The sequence below is a fragment of the Platalea leucorodia genome (assembly GCF_965183815.1).
Source record: "Platalea leucorodia genome assembly, chromosome: 3".
Lineage (NCBI taxonomy): Eukaryota > Metazoa > Chordata > Aves > Pelecaniformes > Threskiornithidae > Platalea > Platalea leucorodia.
This window is the reverse complement of record NC_138825.1, coordinates 79,158,659-79,171,873: the sequence shown is the minus strand read 5'-3', so window position 1 is coordinate 79,171,873 and position 13,215 is coordinate 79,158,659. Positions and strand designations below refer to the sequence as shown.

Below are 13,215 nucleotides of genomic sequence, written 5' to 3'. Positions count from 1 at the left end.
ATGCTATACAAATCCACATACAGCTACTGTGACTACTTCGATTAAAACAAGCCACCCTAGTCGTATAGGCAAAGAGCTGGAAACCACTTCCAACTTCTGCTGAAGACCCAGACTTATTCAGCAGGAACTGCTGTCTCACTAACCTCGTAAAGCCACAGTGCCATCATCAGAAAGCTTATTTGGATCAAGAAAAACTTTGGCATCAGCATCTAAGGAGTCTTGTACATATAAAACTCGCTGGTTCTGCAGTCCTGTATTGTAGAAGTGAAAATACCTAAAAGAACACAAGAGGCAAAAATAAGTAGCCAGAACTCAGATTTTCAGTTAGGCAAGCAAGAAAAACTTGTATGAGATTGTCATGAAGTGAATAAAAGACAAATAAATATGTAAGGGAAACACAAGCTTCATAGTAGAGTAGGAATCATGGTTTCCCCCGTGGCCATCAGCGATTTAACCATCCTCTGTAGGTGCCCTTCTCTCCCCCTTAGTACAGAGGAAGCCCAGACATCAATTTCTAGGCCTCTAAAAATGAGAGGAATCTCATCCCAATGTGAAATAAATTGTATAGAGGAGACTGTAGGATGCATCCAAAACATCTTTTAAAAATAAAAGCTGCATTTGCCACAGCACGTTTCAAAGCTAAGTATACTATAAACTCTACATAACTGTCTATGTTAAACAGCTGTGGCAGCCTTAGCATTTTTCTGTTACAAGTATTGGCACAGGTTCCCATCCTCTGTGTTCTAAGCTTTGTCATTCATATAGCTGCTTTCAATCTGTATCGGGTGGCAGACATGTTCAAATGAAACAGAACTGGAATTGTTTCATCTGTATTTCCCAATGTCCATAAAACTCTGTGTTTTGAAAAAGTTGTAGGAACAGAGAATTACAGAATTCTCTTTAGTAAGGGGTACTTCTCACATCAGAAGACACTACAGAGCACAAAGAAATTAGTAACTGTATTCTATGCAATTCATAGGTACTACACTTTTCTTCCTTCATAGGACTTTTGAGTTTTACTACACAAACCTGTGACTTAACAAATCAAATAGCTGCTACATCTAGGGGAACAGGAGAATTTGTGGGGTAATGTTCAAACCTAAACATAAGTTCACACCTTCCCTGAGACTGTCCAGTACTTGGATACAAGCACGGGAACCTGGTAAACCCAGAAGGGAACTATACTCATAGAGGCCTGGCTAACAATCTGAACTAGGATTATGTTCAAATACTAACAATCATGTTCAGTGAGTGACAAAATCGGAAGATTCAAAGGAACAGAAGAAAAAGATACATAATTTTCCATTTGACCATGCATTTTCTAGCCAATTTCACCTCTGCAATAATGGGTAATAAGCTGGGAAGCAAAGGTCAAACAATGTGACAGGCACAGCACTTCCCTGGGCACTCTTCCTTTCTGCAGATTCTACAGAACAGCTCTTCAGACACTGTCCTCTAGCAGCTATTCTTCAGCAGAAAACTGGAGTAATTAAATTTAAGAATTTCTAAGTGTCATGGTAAGTTTAGATAGTTCTTCAAATAGAATAGTTCCTCCTCCTGCCCCTTACTAAGTGTTACTTAACTTGGTAGAGTCCTCTTAATCTCCTCAAATGCCATAATATATGGGTTTTGGTATGATTTTTAAACCACTGTGATTTAAGTTCAGCATGTGCCAAGAAATACAGTAACACTCAGAAAAATTAAAAAGACATCTATTAAAACCAAAGTAAAGTGTCATAAGTTAAAGCACATGAAGATCCTGGCATAAATGTTCTTCCTGAAGGACAGTCAGGTGCATCAAATTATGACTTTTTATCTAGTGGGGACTATATGCATCGCTGCCATGAGCATCTCTGCAACATCAAGCCTTATCAGCGTTGAAAATAACCACACCCAGGCACATTTGCACTGCACAGGGAGAATGGGTCAGGAATCCAGAGTAGTCACTGACCAGGCCTGTTCCAGAATCAGATTCAGCATAGTTACGGATGCATGAGCATGACATACAAACTAATAAGCTTTGCCTGACTTGCTCAAGAAGGCTTAATTCCCTGGATGCAGCACTGTCCTAAACAGGTCCATTGCTTCTGGGCTTAAACCTCACACCTCTACACATTGACATACAGTGCCACATCCGTGACAAGTCAACATCAGCTTGGGTTCACTCCCCTCTACATACTTTTAAAAAAACCCACATAGTACAGACATTCCTTCCCTTAGTAACAAGTATCCACACCCTCCTCACAGCATAGGACAGATAACTAAAGAGTAGCAGATTTCCCTCAATATCTGTGCAGAAATCTTAAGGCAATGAGACATCTTCTTCTCTTTCCTGAGGATGACAGTGAAAACATACCTGGCATATCTGGGTGCTCACTCAACAAGGATCAAACAAATTCAAAATAAAGACTATTTGTGTTTCCCATGATTAAGAATGGCTGGTTGTTTGCACTACCTCTTTTTCAACTGCTAAAACAATCTTTAGATGTTTCTAAGTTAATCAGCAGTTTCATCCCTTTACTCCCTTTCTCTAGATTGCTAGTGTTTCTGAAAGAGGTCACACAACATTGAGTAGCAGCTGCAGTCTCCAGACCTTAGGTAAACCACATAAGCACCATCTCTTTACCTAGCCACAGAATTAAAACAGGGATACAAGTAGACTAGGCATTGGAATATAGCAGGATTTCTTTATTTCTTAAAAGACAGATCTTTTTGCATCAGTTGCCTTAAGTCCTCCAAATAATTTTTCCCCTATCCCCTGCAGATATAGGAACCATTTTTCACAACAGAATTCCCGCTGCTTTTCACTGGCTATGACTAAACAAAAATCCTACCAGCTGCTCAAAGTATGTCCAACATAAGAGCAGTATTTTAGTAAATATTTAGAACAACACACTCATGACAGACTTGTGCTGTTTTCAGGATAAGGTGCCTTTAACTATACTGACAGTGACCAACCCTGCAAGGAACTCCTCAGAGTTTTACTTTTACAACGGTAATTCTACAAAGTTATCTGAGTTTTGATAAACTCACAGTTCCTCCTATAAAAAGAAAAGATGACAAAAGCACAAGAAGATAGTATGACTGGGAACTGGAGACAGTCAAGCATCTTGTTCTCTGCATCATGCAACCATATATATTAACATTGGCTTACTTTTCCTACTTCCCAACTATAAAGGAATAAATAAAAATATAATTTATAATTTGTTTTCCTAACTAGTAGTTGCTTTTGACTTGCTTCACATTCATCACCATCTACAAAGTCATTCCTCACATACCTTTTTCCTTTCTTGAAGTGGCAACTGTACTTAGGATAATCGTAGAGTTCAGTCATGCGTTCTTTGAACAGTCCTCTGACAGGACACTGCTCCAGAAAGGGTACTGTAAGCTTGTTCTGAGCCTCCACAAATGCCTGAAAGAAAAGAATACCCCCCCAAAATACATTAACTCAAGCAGAAATGCATACTTCCTATGGAAAACACTATTTTCCGAAGCAATGCATCACAGACATCTTTCTCTGCATATAGGCTGTGTAGAGTCACACCCGAGAGTCTTACATACTTATTTGCATTATGCCACAATACTGTAATAAGACTGATTTTATATCTTGAATAACGTCTCTCCAGGGCACGCACTAGGGTAACCAGTGGTTTGGCCAAAGACAAGCCAGATTCCTGCCATTCCCCTTTAAAAAAAACCCAAACCTCGTGCTTTTAAAAACTCTCCTTATATTTGCCTAAATGGCATGGAAAAGCTAACTTACAGTATATATCTAGGAAATACCATCTTCCCTTACTTCACCACAAATATACAATACTCCAATACTCTACAATAGATAAATTAGGAAACGGATAAAGAACAGAGACCCTTTTGCCCACAGATAGCACTATCATTTCAGGAGCTGTGAAAGGCTGGAACATGATACAAAATGTCACGTGCACCATCTGTTCATTCTATTAATGTAACACACAGGATTAGTCGCAGCCACTATTTCTTGGAAAGGCCAAAGTACTGTCCACAGATCAGTTCTTAGTTACAAAAGGCAAGAACACCTAATCTCTGAAAAGAGAACTTTGAGGAGGCTGGTTTCTTCAAAACGCTCCATTTCCCAGTCACACACACTTAACAACAGTGGCCAAAACCATTACCACTCCAGCTGTCTGTTAGAGGCTGCCACTCCCATGGCATGCATGGAACAACTGGTGCTCTGTTGGTGTTTCACCATCCCTATTTATAGCACAGTACATTAACATAAAATTAATACCTAAGCATCTTAAGGTGAACCACAGCTGCTAAGAAGCAGACATGCAGGCTCTTCTGTCTCTAATGTGGAGTAGGAAGGACAGGACACAGTGTGTGCTGCTGTAATTCACAGCCAGACGTCGCACCGGTGGCTGCAGTACCACTCTTGGACCCCAGCCTCTCGCCTCCAGCCGGATGTCCATTCATCCCTTGCTTACACAGGTCTCTTCCCCAGCTGCTTTGAAAGAGGCTATTGTTTCTACCCGTCCTGAATCTGTCACACAGCAAGCAGATCAACACATGATAACATCTGAGCTACACTTCATCCCAGGGCATGACCCACAGGAGCAGCAGGACTACAATCCCTATTCCACAGCCTGCGTTTCACAGTTCTTCAGAGAAGCCAGCTGCTGTACAAACACAGTACCTGGCACACATTACCAATTGCTACCAATGTTTACTCATTTATTAATTCTTCAGGTGAGAAAGAGGAAAGAATAGAACATAAAACTCTTTAAGGAGCATTTTACAGGTATTTCACATGGTGAGAAGTGAGCACATAGGGCAAGTAGAGACACTCTCCCTCCCATTTGCCCTGCTGCCACAGCAGTGCTTAGCCAAGAGCTGCATTACATGCCAAGCTGTGTTTTCAGAGACTTGTCAGGCCAAAAGGTAAAGGAGAAAGTGCATTAATTATGGTCAGTCTCCACTTGAGAGGTATTTGTTCATGCCTAACAAAGCATACAGAAACTGATAAGCTTTAAACATGTGAGTGCAGAATTAGTAATGCCCTAAGAGCACTTGGCTAAGTGCTGAAACATATCAGTTTAAGAACACATAGGCTGGTTACACGCAAGTCACCACTCAAGAATGATACAAGAAAGCAAGCACTACAGCATTGAAAAGGAACAGATACAGAGGGTTAACGATGACTTCTGGACCTTTACTCAAAATTAGACTCTATGCATCAGCGAGGATCGAGTCAGGAAATGATCCCCTGAGAAAAAGGACAGAAAGAGGTGAATGCATTGCCAAGGGAAGGCCAATTTTTGCTTCTGTTCTCCCTTTGAGGATCTTACTGGCATAGACAGCTTTAACACCCAGCCCAGCAGCACAGCACATCCCAGTGGCAGCCTCCACATACAGTACCACTGTAACAGTTTCCCCCCGGCCCCATCGTCTAATTAAATCTACCCAAGAATTATGTGTATCTGAATTTGTTTTCTCTAAATGGAAACACATGAATTTCAAAGACCACGTACACAAAAATCTAGACAGCGCATGCTACACAAATAAACTAACTACTCAAAGTGCTGTGACATTTTCAGAGAAAAGATGTCTTATAAAAACATGTATAAAGCCATCCATTGTACTGGATGGGCAAAAGCACTTTTCAGTTGCATTTAGTGGACAGAAACTGGCACACGTCTTTGTTTCATCTATCAATAACACGACCAAAATGGTAACATTGCTGCAAGGGCATACTGGAACTGTGTTACTCACTTTTAACTGCACAGTCACATCTTACCACATCTGTTTTCATTACTGGTATTCAAAGAGGAGACACAAACTTTTCTTTACAAGCATTCGTTGCACAAGAGCATGCTTATATACTATTGCACTCACAACTCAATTGCTAGTAATTTTGCTTTTACAGGGACTTAATATATTTTTCCCATTTCCACTTAGTATGCACCAAAGATTCCAAGACTATTTGTAAAAGGAAATGCCACTGCTATCTAAAAAAGGAGGTAGGAATTACAGGTTTTTGAAAAAGTTCCACCAAGGATAATCTAGTCCAGTTTGGAAACTCTCTGTTCTTACACTTTTGAGCATGAGGTTGCACTCATGTTCAAAAAGCAATACATAATTGAAATATTGCTCTAGGCAAAGTACAGGAACAGATGTTGTCAGCAGAAACTCTCACACTAAACAACTCCATCCACCACGCTGGGCTAAACAGATGCTACCCAGGCTACAGGGCTAACAATAACTCTCTGTACATCTTCATGAACCTATAGAGAAAGATTCCTATTTTACCTGTAGAAATCTGCATCTGACAATCTATCATAAGCCTTGAACCAGGACAGAATTTGCTAGCAGAAGAAGGGACAGAATAAGGGTCCAAGTAAAGTATATGCTTATGGGTGTCTCAGAAAATAAGGTAACTTGAAAAGCAAAAGAATTTCTCAAGTGTTGTACTAACAGTAGAGATGTTCTACGCAAGGCTGAAGTGTTTGGCCATTACTTGAGCAGGCCAATTGTTATTTTTTAAAAAAGAATAACTAAGTTTCATTTAAAAAACACATGCCACAAAATTTTTAACCATGCTTTGTTACAACCTATCAGCTTTCTACATGCCACTAAGCTTTTCTCTTGACAGGATAATGATTTCCACTCATAGTATACTTTCCAAGAAGTCTTAGGATAGAAATTGTTTTAACATTACCAGTCTTTGTATCTGGCAGGAAGCAGTCCTGCTTAGCCATGTGCAGACTTCAATAACCTCCTTTTTATAGTAGATATATACACTGCATATGGAATAAGATCATCCAGGCGACCTGGCTGAAAAGTTTCTAGACCTATTTGACTTTCACCTATTTAATAGTAGGCTGTGGGCTGCTAGAAAAGGAAAGATCCCATTCTTGAACCATCTTACATCCAACTATCATGTGGTCTTGGGGTGACCTAGATTAAGCATGTATGCCAACAGAAAACTAATCCACCAAAGGCTTCCCTACAGAACATCACCTTGCGATGGCTACACCCATGCAAGGGAGGCACAGAAACATTCAGGTCTGTGCAAGGAAGAGGAGGGAGGGCAAAGAGAAACCACAGAACCACCTAACTTAATGGAAACCTGCAAACTACAGTAGATCAGGTACAGTACCACCTGCACTCTACTCTCACTGCAAAAACACCTGATTAAACCAATTACAAAAAAAATCCCACCCTTCTATGCTCACTTGTTTGTAAGCTGCTAACTAGCAGAGCCCACAAGATCATTTGGATGAGCCACAGGAAAAAATGAGTATGATTCTTTATGCTCATAGCTGTTGTGGGTAATTTCTTTCAGTCCCAGTCCTGTTGACCCTACAGTGGACATCAGATGAAACTACTGTGGAAATTCCAGAGTTAAAACCAATCTCACTTGCCTGCGCTTCTTTCTCCACACTTCAAGAAATAGTAAACTTAATGTTTCACTGACTCACATCAACACAGAAACAAAGCGAGGCCTACTCATTTATCTTCTGTGACCACACCAAGGCTTGACATGACTATTTCTGCTAAGTCTAGAAAAGTAGAATTCCAACATATTTGTGTATCTATTTGACAGCACACACCAAATAATTTTCACTGTCTGCGTGAAAGAAAAGATTCCTAACTTAATAAATTAATGATGTTCAGTCTTCACTCTTGGCATAAACCAGAATTTTCACTGTTACACATACTCAAATCAAGCAAGCACATTGTAAACAGGAACTGAATAGGGGCTCTTTCACTACAGATAAGCATGGATACCCAAGGAATTCTGCTTCTAGTTCTGTACTTAATATGTAGAAAATTAAAGGTAGCCTATCGCTGGAGGTGTACACAGGGTATTTTTACTTTTCCCCCAAACAAATGGAGGTTTGGGATAAAGGAATGCATAAAGAGAGCAAGCAACTTGGAGGAAGAATGGAAAGGACACAAGTCTCAAGGTCAGTGATTTGAAGGCTTGAAGTCTACAAAGCACGTTCCAAATTCTCTCTGAAGCCTGCACAGTCATTCAATTGCCTCTATACCAGTGTCTGGTTATTCTTTGATCTGGTAGGTGCAGAATGGCTATTATGCAGGAGTTCTGCAAACTATCTCAAGAACTTGGAGATAAAAACTATTAAGAAAAGCTAGCAAGAAAGAGTGGCCATTAGCAACCTCTGCTGCAGAGCACAAAGAAGTGAGTGATAAAGCAGATGAAAGGAGTTTAGCACTTCAAGATTATTTTTTTCTGATCTCTTCTACGAAAGAGGTAGAACAGTAAAATACTTTAATTCCCTTTGTTCAGTAACTCCTGGAACTTGGAAAAGACAACACACTCACATACTTATACACACAGGAACTCTCCACTCTTTACATCATGCTACTACTGCACTGCAAAATTCTGCCAAGGAGTGTGTTTTTTAGAGGGTAGGCAAGTAAGATTTGACAACATTTTCATTCCACCAATGTGACATCTTGTGTCTGGGCTGCTGCATTTTTATGAGGATGTTATAATCCCCATTCCTTATTTTGCCTCCTATATAAACTACAATCTCTGGAGAATGAGATTCACCCTCCTCCAACTGTTCTCACCCAACCTGCTCACAGTATGTGGAAAGTATTGAACACAGAGATAAAAGAAGTCAGGTCTTGGCATTTTCTCAATCCCTACTCTTCCATAGGATCCCGAAAAACACTTTAATAGGTATTTATAAGGCCTCTATAAAAGAAAGACATAACCATACCTCCTCACACGTATATCCCTCTGAATTTGGCACAAAACTATCCTATGTGTACCATTTCTTAAGGATGTCAGAATCAAAAAATACCCTCAACTTACTAAATATCCAATTCCAACGTTAACGTCCATGGCCATTTCCACTAAAACCTGATCCCAAATGAACCTTTTTAACCCACATGAGTCTTTACATATGCTGATAGATTTGTAAGTAGGGAATGGGATCCTAACTGTACACATTTTATCTTGCTCTTGACAGTTACAGTAAGTACTATTTTACCATCCTCTAATTCATCAAGATGTATTATGTAAGCACATACATGAGAGAACCTAGAATAAATCTCATTAATGGAAAGCCACCCTGCAGGATATTTTTAAATGGAGATCCTGCCCTCCATCATTTTTCTGACAGAATCATGCATACTAGATAGGCGCCAGTGTTTTAGATCAGGAATTACAATTGTCACAAAGTTATTAGCCATTACAGAGGAAACCCACTCCACACTGCCACCTACCACTTTCTGGCCATCACCCCTGCAACTCCCTATCCCATGAATATCAGAGGAACCGGCCCACAGTCATACTTTATTATTGTTCAGGATTCTTTCTCAGCAAAAGACCAGTTCCAGCAGCACAGTCTAGCTATACCAGACTGCATGCTGGAAACACTGTAACATCTGCAATCTGTAATAAAAGCCACTAACAAAACCTAACTTCAGGAGGAAAACTTTTTTTTTTTTTTTTTTTTAAAAAAAGGGGTCAAAAAAAAAGAGTATTCACGCACTTTGTCACTGTACAAAGAAAGCAAGCCGAAGAAGTTTTCTTTCTACCCTTTCTTAACTATTTTATTATGGCAGTTTTAGATGTACTTAGAACAGTGGATAAAGTGCTCTAAAATCAGAGTGTTTCACTTCAGTGTGACAACACCACCTTGAGCATTGAAATTGTCTAAGAAAAATGAGCGCAAGATAAACAGGCCCTTAGTTTTCCAAATTCTGTGATCTATACCAAGTGTTCCAGTCTTTCCCCCATTAACACAAAGGTACAAAATTGCTGTTGGCACCATAAGATATCACATGAAGTATACCTACATTCACTATGTAAGCTTTCAAAAAAGTACTTGCAGGTCTTTCAAAAACAGAGTACCCATGCACCTAGTCTATAAAAGAGAACCATGTCAAAACATCCATTCTCATACAAAGAAAGGTTACCTTCGTCTGTTCACTATCGGGATCTTCAAGCCAGCAGTATGGGTCACTTATTTTACACCCATGGTAATCCGACACCTGAATTTATAAAAGACAATACTTTAAAAAAGACATGCACACAAGCAAACTCTATTCATTAAGGAATGACAGTCATCAAGATGAGTAGTATTTGAAATTTCACAAAAGCATACAGTGCTAAGAAGCAAAGGAAGAGAAAAGTAACACTTTGCTGCTAGGTGTAGTTCTGGTTACATGACTAACTGTCTCTGGTTTAGCGCTCCCTACTATTGCTGCTCACAAACACTAAGTATAGATATAAATTTAAAAAAAAAAAAAAAAAAAAACAGAAAAAAAACCAAAAAACAAAACCCACAACACAAAAGACTAACCCACGTGGTTGAATTTATCTGGTTCCTTCCTCCAGTATACAAAATAAGACTAGATACCTGCTGTTAGGAGTTGCATAGTTAGGCCTTTCACTCAACTATGAAAATAAATACTTAAGTTTTTTCAGTGTTGGCTCATGTCGGCAAACATTCTGGTTTAAAAGCCACGTTAGCTTTGTAAATAATTCCTGGGCTGGCGCCTAAAGCACAGTCCTTTGCGGAACAAGAAGAAAACTGAACCCATTTTAGCCAAACTTACACAGCAAACCTTACATATCAAGTTGGAACACAAGGAGACAGACTACCTTGCAGATGTACCATCATATAAAAACAGACTATTTGTTCCTCTGCATGCTGCTCCAGCCCAGGTGGAGGCCTGGATTTCCCCAAACCAGGCAGCGGTTCCAGAACCGCCGGGTTTTGCACTCCCGACTGGGGCGCGGCCGTGAGAGCGGCTCCCCCCGGGCACCCCCCGCCTCAGCCGGGCTGCAGCCACCCCGGGTGCCCGCAGGCAGCGCCACGACGGCCACAGATCCTGCTTTGAACAAGCCCCCAGCGGCCGCCGCGGCCCGCAGGCGTTGGAGCCCCAGACCCCTCCAAGGGAGCACGCGGGACTTGTCACGGCCGAGGCCGAACAAAGCCCTGAAAGCCGAGAAGCCGCTAACCCCCTCCAGGCGGCCCGCGGCCCCCCGCAGCACCGAGGGAGCTGGCGAGAGGGGCTGCCCCCGCGGCCAGGCCCGGCGGCCGCCACACGCCGGCGGGCCGCCCCGGCGAGGGCCGTACTCACGGCGGTCTCGTCGCGGTACACCTCGGGGTACTGGAAGGCCTGCATGGCGGGCGGCGGCGGAGAGAGGCGGGAAGACGAAGAAGAGGAAGAGGAGGATGAAGCCAGGCGCGGAGGCGGCCGCGGGGCTGGGACTCGGGCCGTAGCGGCGGCGGCCGGCAGCAGGCGTGCGGCGCGGCCCAGGCGGAGCGGCGCCGCCATACGGCCCGCCCCCTGCCGGCCAGCCGCCCCAGCCAAGAGCGGCCGCCGGCGGCGGGCCGAGTCGCACAGCGCCCCCTGCAGGGAGCCGCCGCACAGGCACCGGCTGGCCGCAGGGAGCCGCCCGGGCGGGGCGGGGCGGGGCGGGGCGGGGCGGGTGAGGGGGCAGGCGGGGCCGTCGGAGTTGTTTCCCCCTGAGCACCCGGCCGACGGGTTTCATCTTCCTTACAGTAAACGCTTTAAAAACCACATAATTAGCGCGTTCTGATTGTGGGCTTTTTTCTTCCCTCTCAGCTCCCCCACCCTGACACAGGGTGTGGGGAGAGGCTCAGGCCCGGCCCGGAGCGCTCCCCTCAGCGCCGCCCGGCAAACAGCGGCCGTTGCCTGGGCGGGGGCGCGGGGCAGGTCGTAGGCCGGGCCTACCCAAACCCCTAGCGCGTTTCCATCAAACAGGCTTCTCGGCAGGCTGCCGGAGATTCCACCCGAAAAGCGAAGGCCAAATTGGCCACTGAGTCCCGCTGAGGACGGCCGCTCCATCGCACCGGCCCGGCTGGCTGGCGCTCATCCCGCTCGCCCCTGGCGTCGGGGGCTCCGGCCCTGCACCGCACGGGCTCTGGCCTGCGCAGCTGGTCGGGATGAATGCGCGCCCACTGATGGAGTGTCGGGTGGGTGACCTTGGGCTCATCGGCCAGGTGCTTATTTTACAATAGGGTTTCCTGGGCCAGAAAACTTGCAAACATTTTTCCTTCCACATAGTGGCCCCGTGGACCCTCGTGTCATGAAAATACTGGAAACATGCAACGGACAGGTTGTCCCTGGGCTAGCAGCATGGCTGAACTGCTTTTCTTCCAAACAGCTCTTGTTTCAGAGTTACCGCCAGCAGCCCTCACCGAGACGCCCTGTCAGCCGGGGGAGGGCTTCACCGCAGCTCATCTGGGGTGGACTCGTGTGCACGTGCGGCGCGTGGCGGCAGCGGGAGGTGAGCAGCTTTGCACGCGGTGGTGTCTAAAGGCTCGATCCGCCCGAAGAGCATTCACGGTCGCGAATAAAGTAACCGCCTGGAATGACAACGATCTAAACCATTTCAGAAATGGCATCGAACGTTTATAGTTACCAGCTCAGAAATGTGCCTTGATTGCTTACTCCTAATGAAAAGAGTGACCATCTCTAATTGGGCATCCTGTGAGGAGGCTGAGGGTTGTGTGCGTATGAGGAAATAAGCCAACCCCATAATGATCACTGTTACTAACTGACATAACTGCGTTCATCAGCTTCATTTACATCCTAAACAACGCCTGTGTGGCTTCTTGTCTCTCGTCCCTTCTCTTTTGGTCATTTTTCCTTCTTACCTTGTTTCTGTATTAATCTCCCTTTGCAAGGCTGGAGCGCAGCTGCCAACTACACCTTTTGTTACAGCACTCAGGAACATGCAACCAGCAAGGTGGGTTAATGGCAATGCCTTGACGTGCCCAAAGCTGATAAAAGCTTGCTAACTGTCTGAGCAACTTGCTCAGGTAAATACTGGCAGGCGAAGGCTGCCACATTTCTGTCTTGAGCTTCCTGTACAGAAGTACATATGTGCATGAACTGGTATCATATGGAGGATTATGAGCTCAATATTTTTGTAAAGCATTTGGCTTGCCTGCGTGCTACACAAACATGCTGTATGTGCACAGCGTATCTGAGAGTTTTGAGCAGTCTTGACTGCAAATTTGCTTCATACACAGCAAAGGCCTTGCATCTGATTCAAAGCTGCAGCTTGCCTGAAGAAAACGTCTTCTTTTTCATCCCGAAGATGTTGTCTGGGATGGGTGCATTTTACATTTGTCCAGAATTTCTGGATGTTTAGCAGCTCGGTCAGACTTGCATGTAGCTCTGACTGAGCAGCCATACATCCAAATATGCTGGGCATTTCCACAC

The 13,215-nt window shown here is 43.7% G+C and overlaps 1 protein-coding gene across 2 annotated transcripts in view; it reads right to left on the bottom strand.

Moving 5' to 3' along the window:
- The window catches only part of PREP (prolyl endopeptidase), a gene marked incomplete at its 5' end in the record, with an annotated part of 111,778 nt that extends 100,480 nt beyond the window's left edge, over positions 1–11,298 (bottom strand). Inside the window, 4 exons of one of the 2 annotated variants that reach the window (XM_082306441.1) lie at positions 144–274; positions 3,279–3,412; positions 9,931–10,005; positions 11,101–11,298. In XM_082306441.1, coding sequence (XP_082162567.1) covers positions 144–274; positions 3,279–3,412; positions 9,931–10,005; positions 11,101–11,298 — 538 coding nt within the window. Of the gene's footprint in view, positions 1–143; positions 275–3,278; positions 3,413–9,930; positions 10,006–10,618; positions 10,671–11,100 lie in introns of those variants that run through there. The other variant, XM_082306442.1, reaches the window with a different exon arrangement.
- Positions 11,299–13,215: the final 1,917 nt, after the last annotated feature.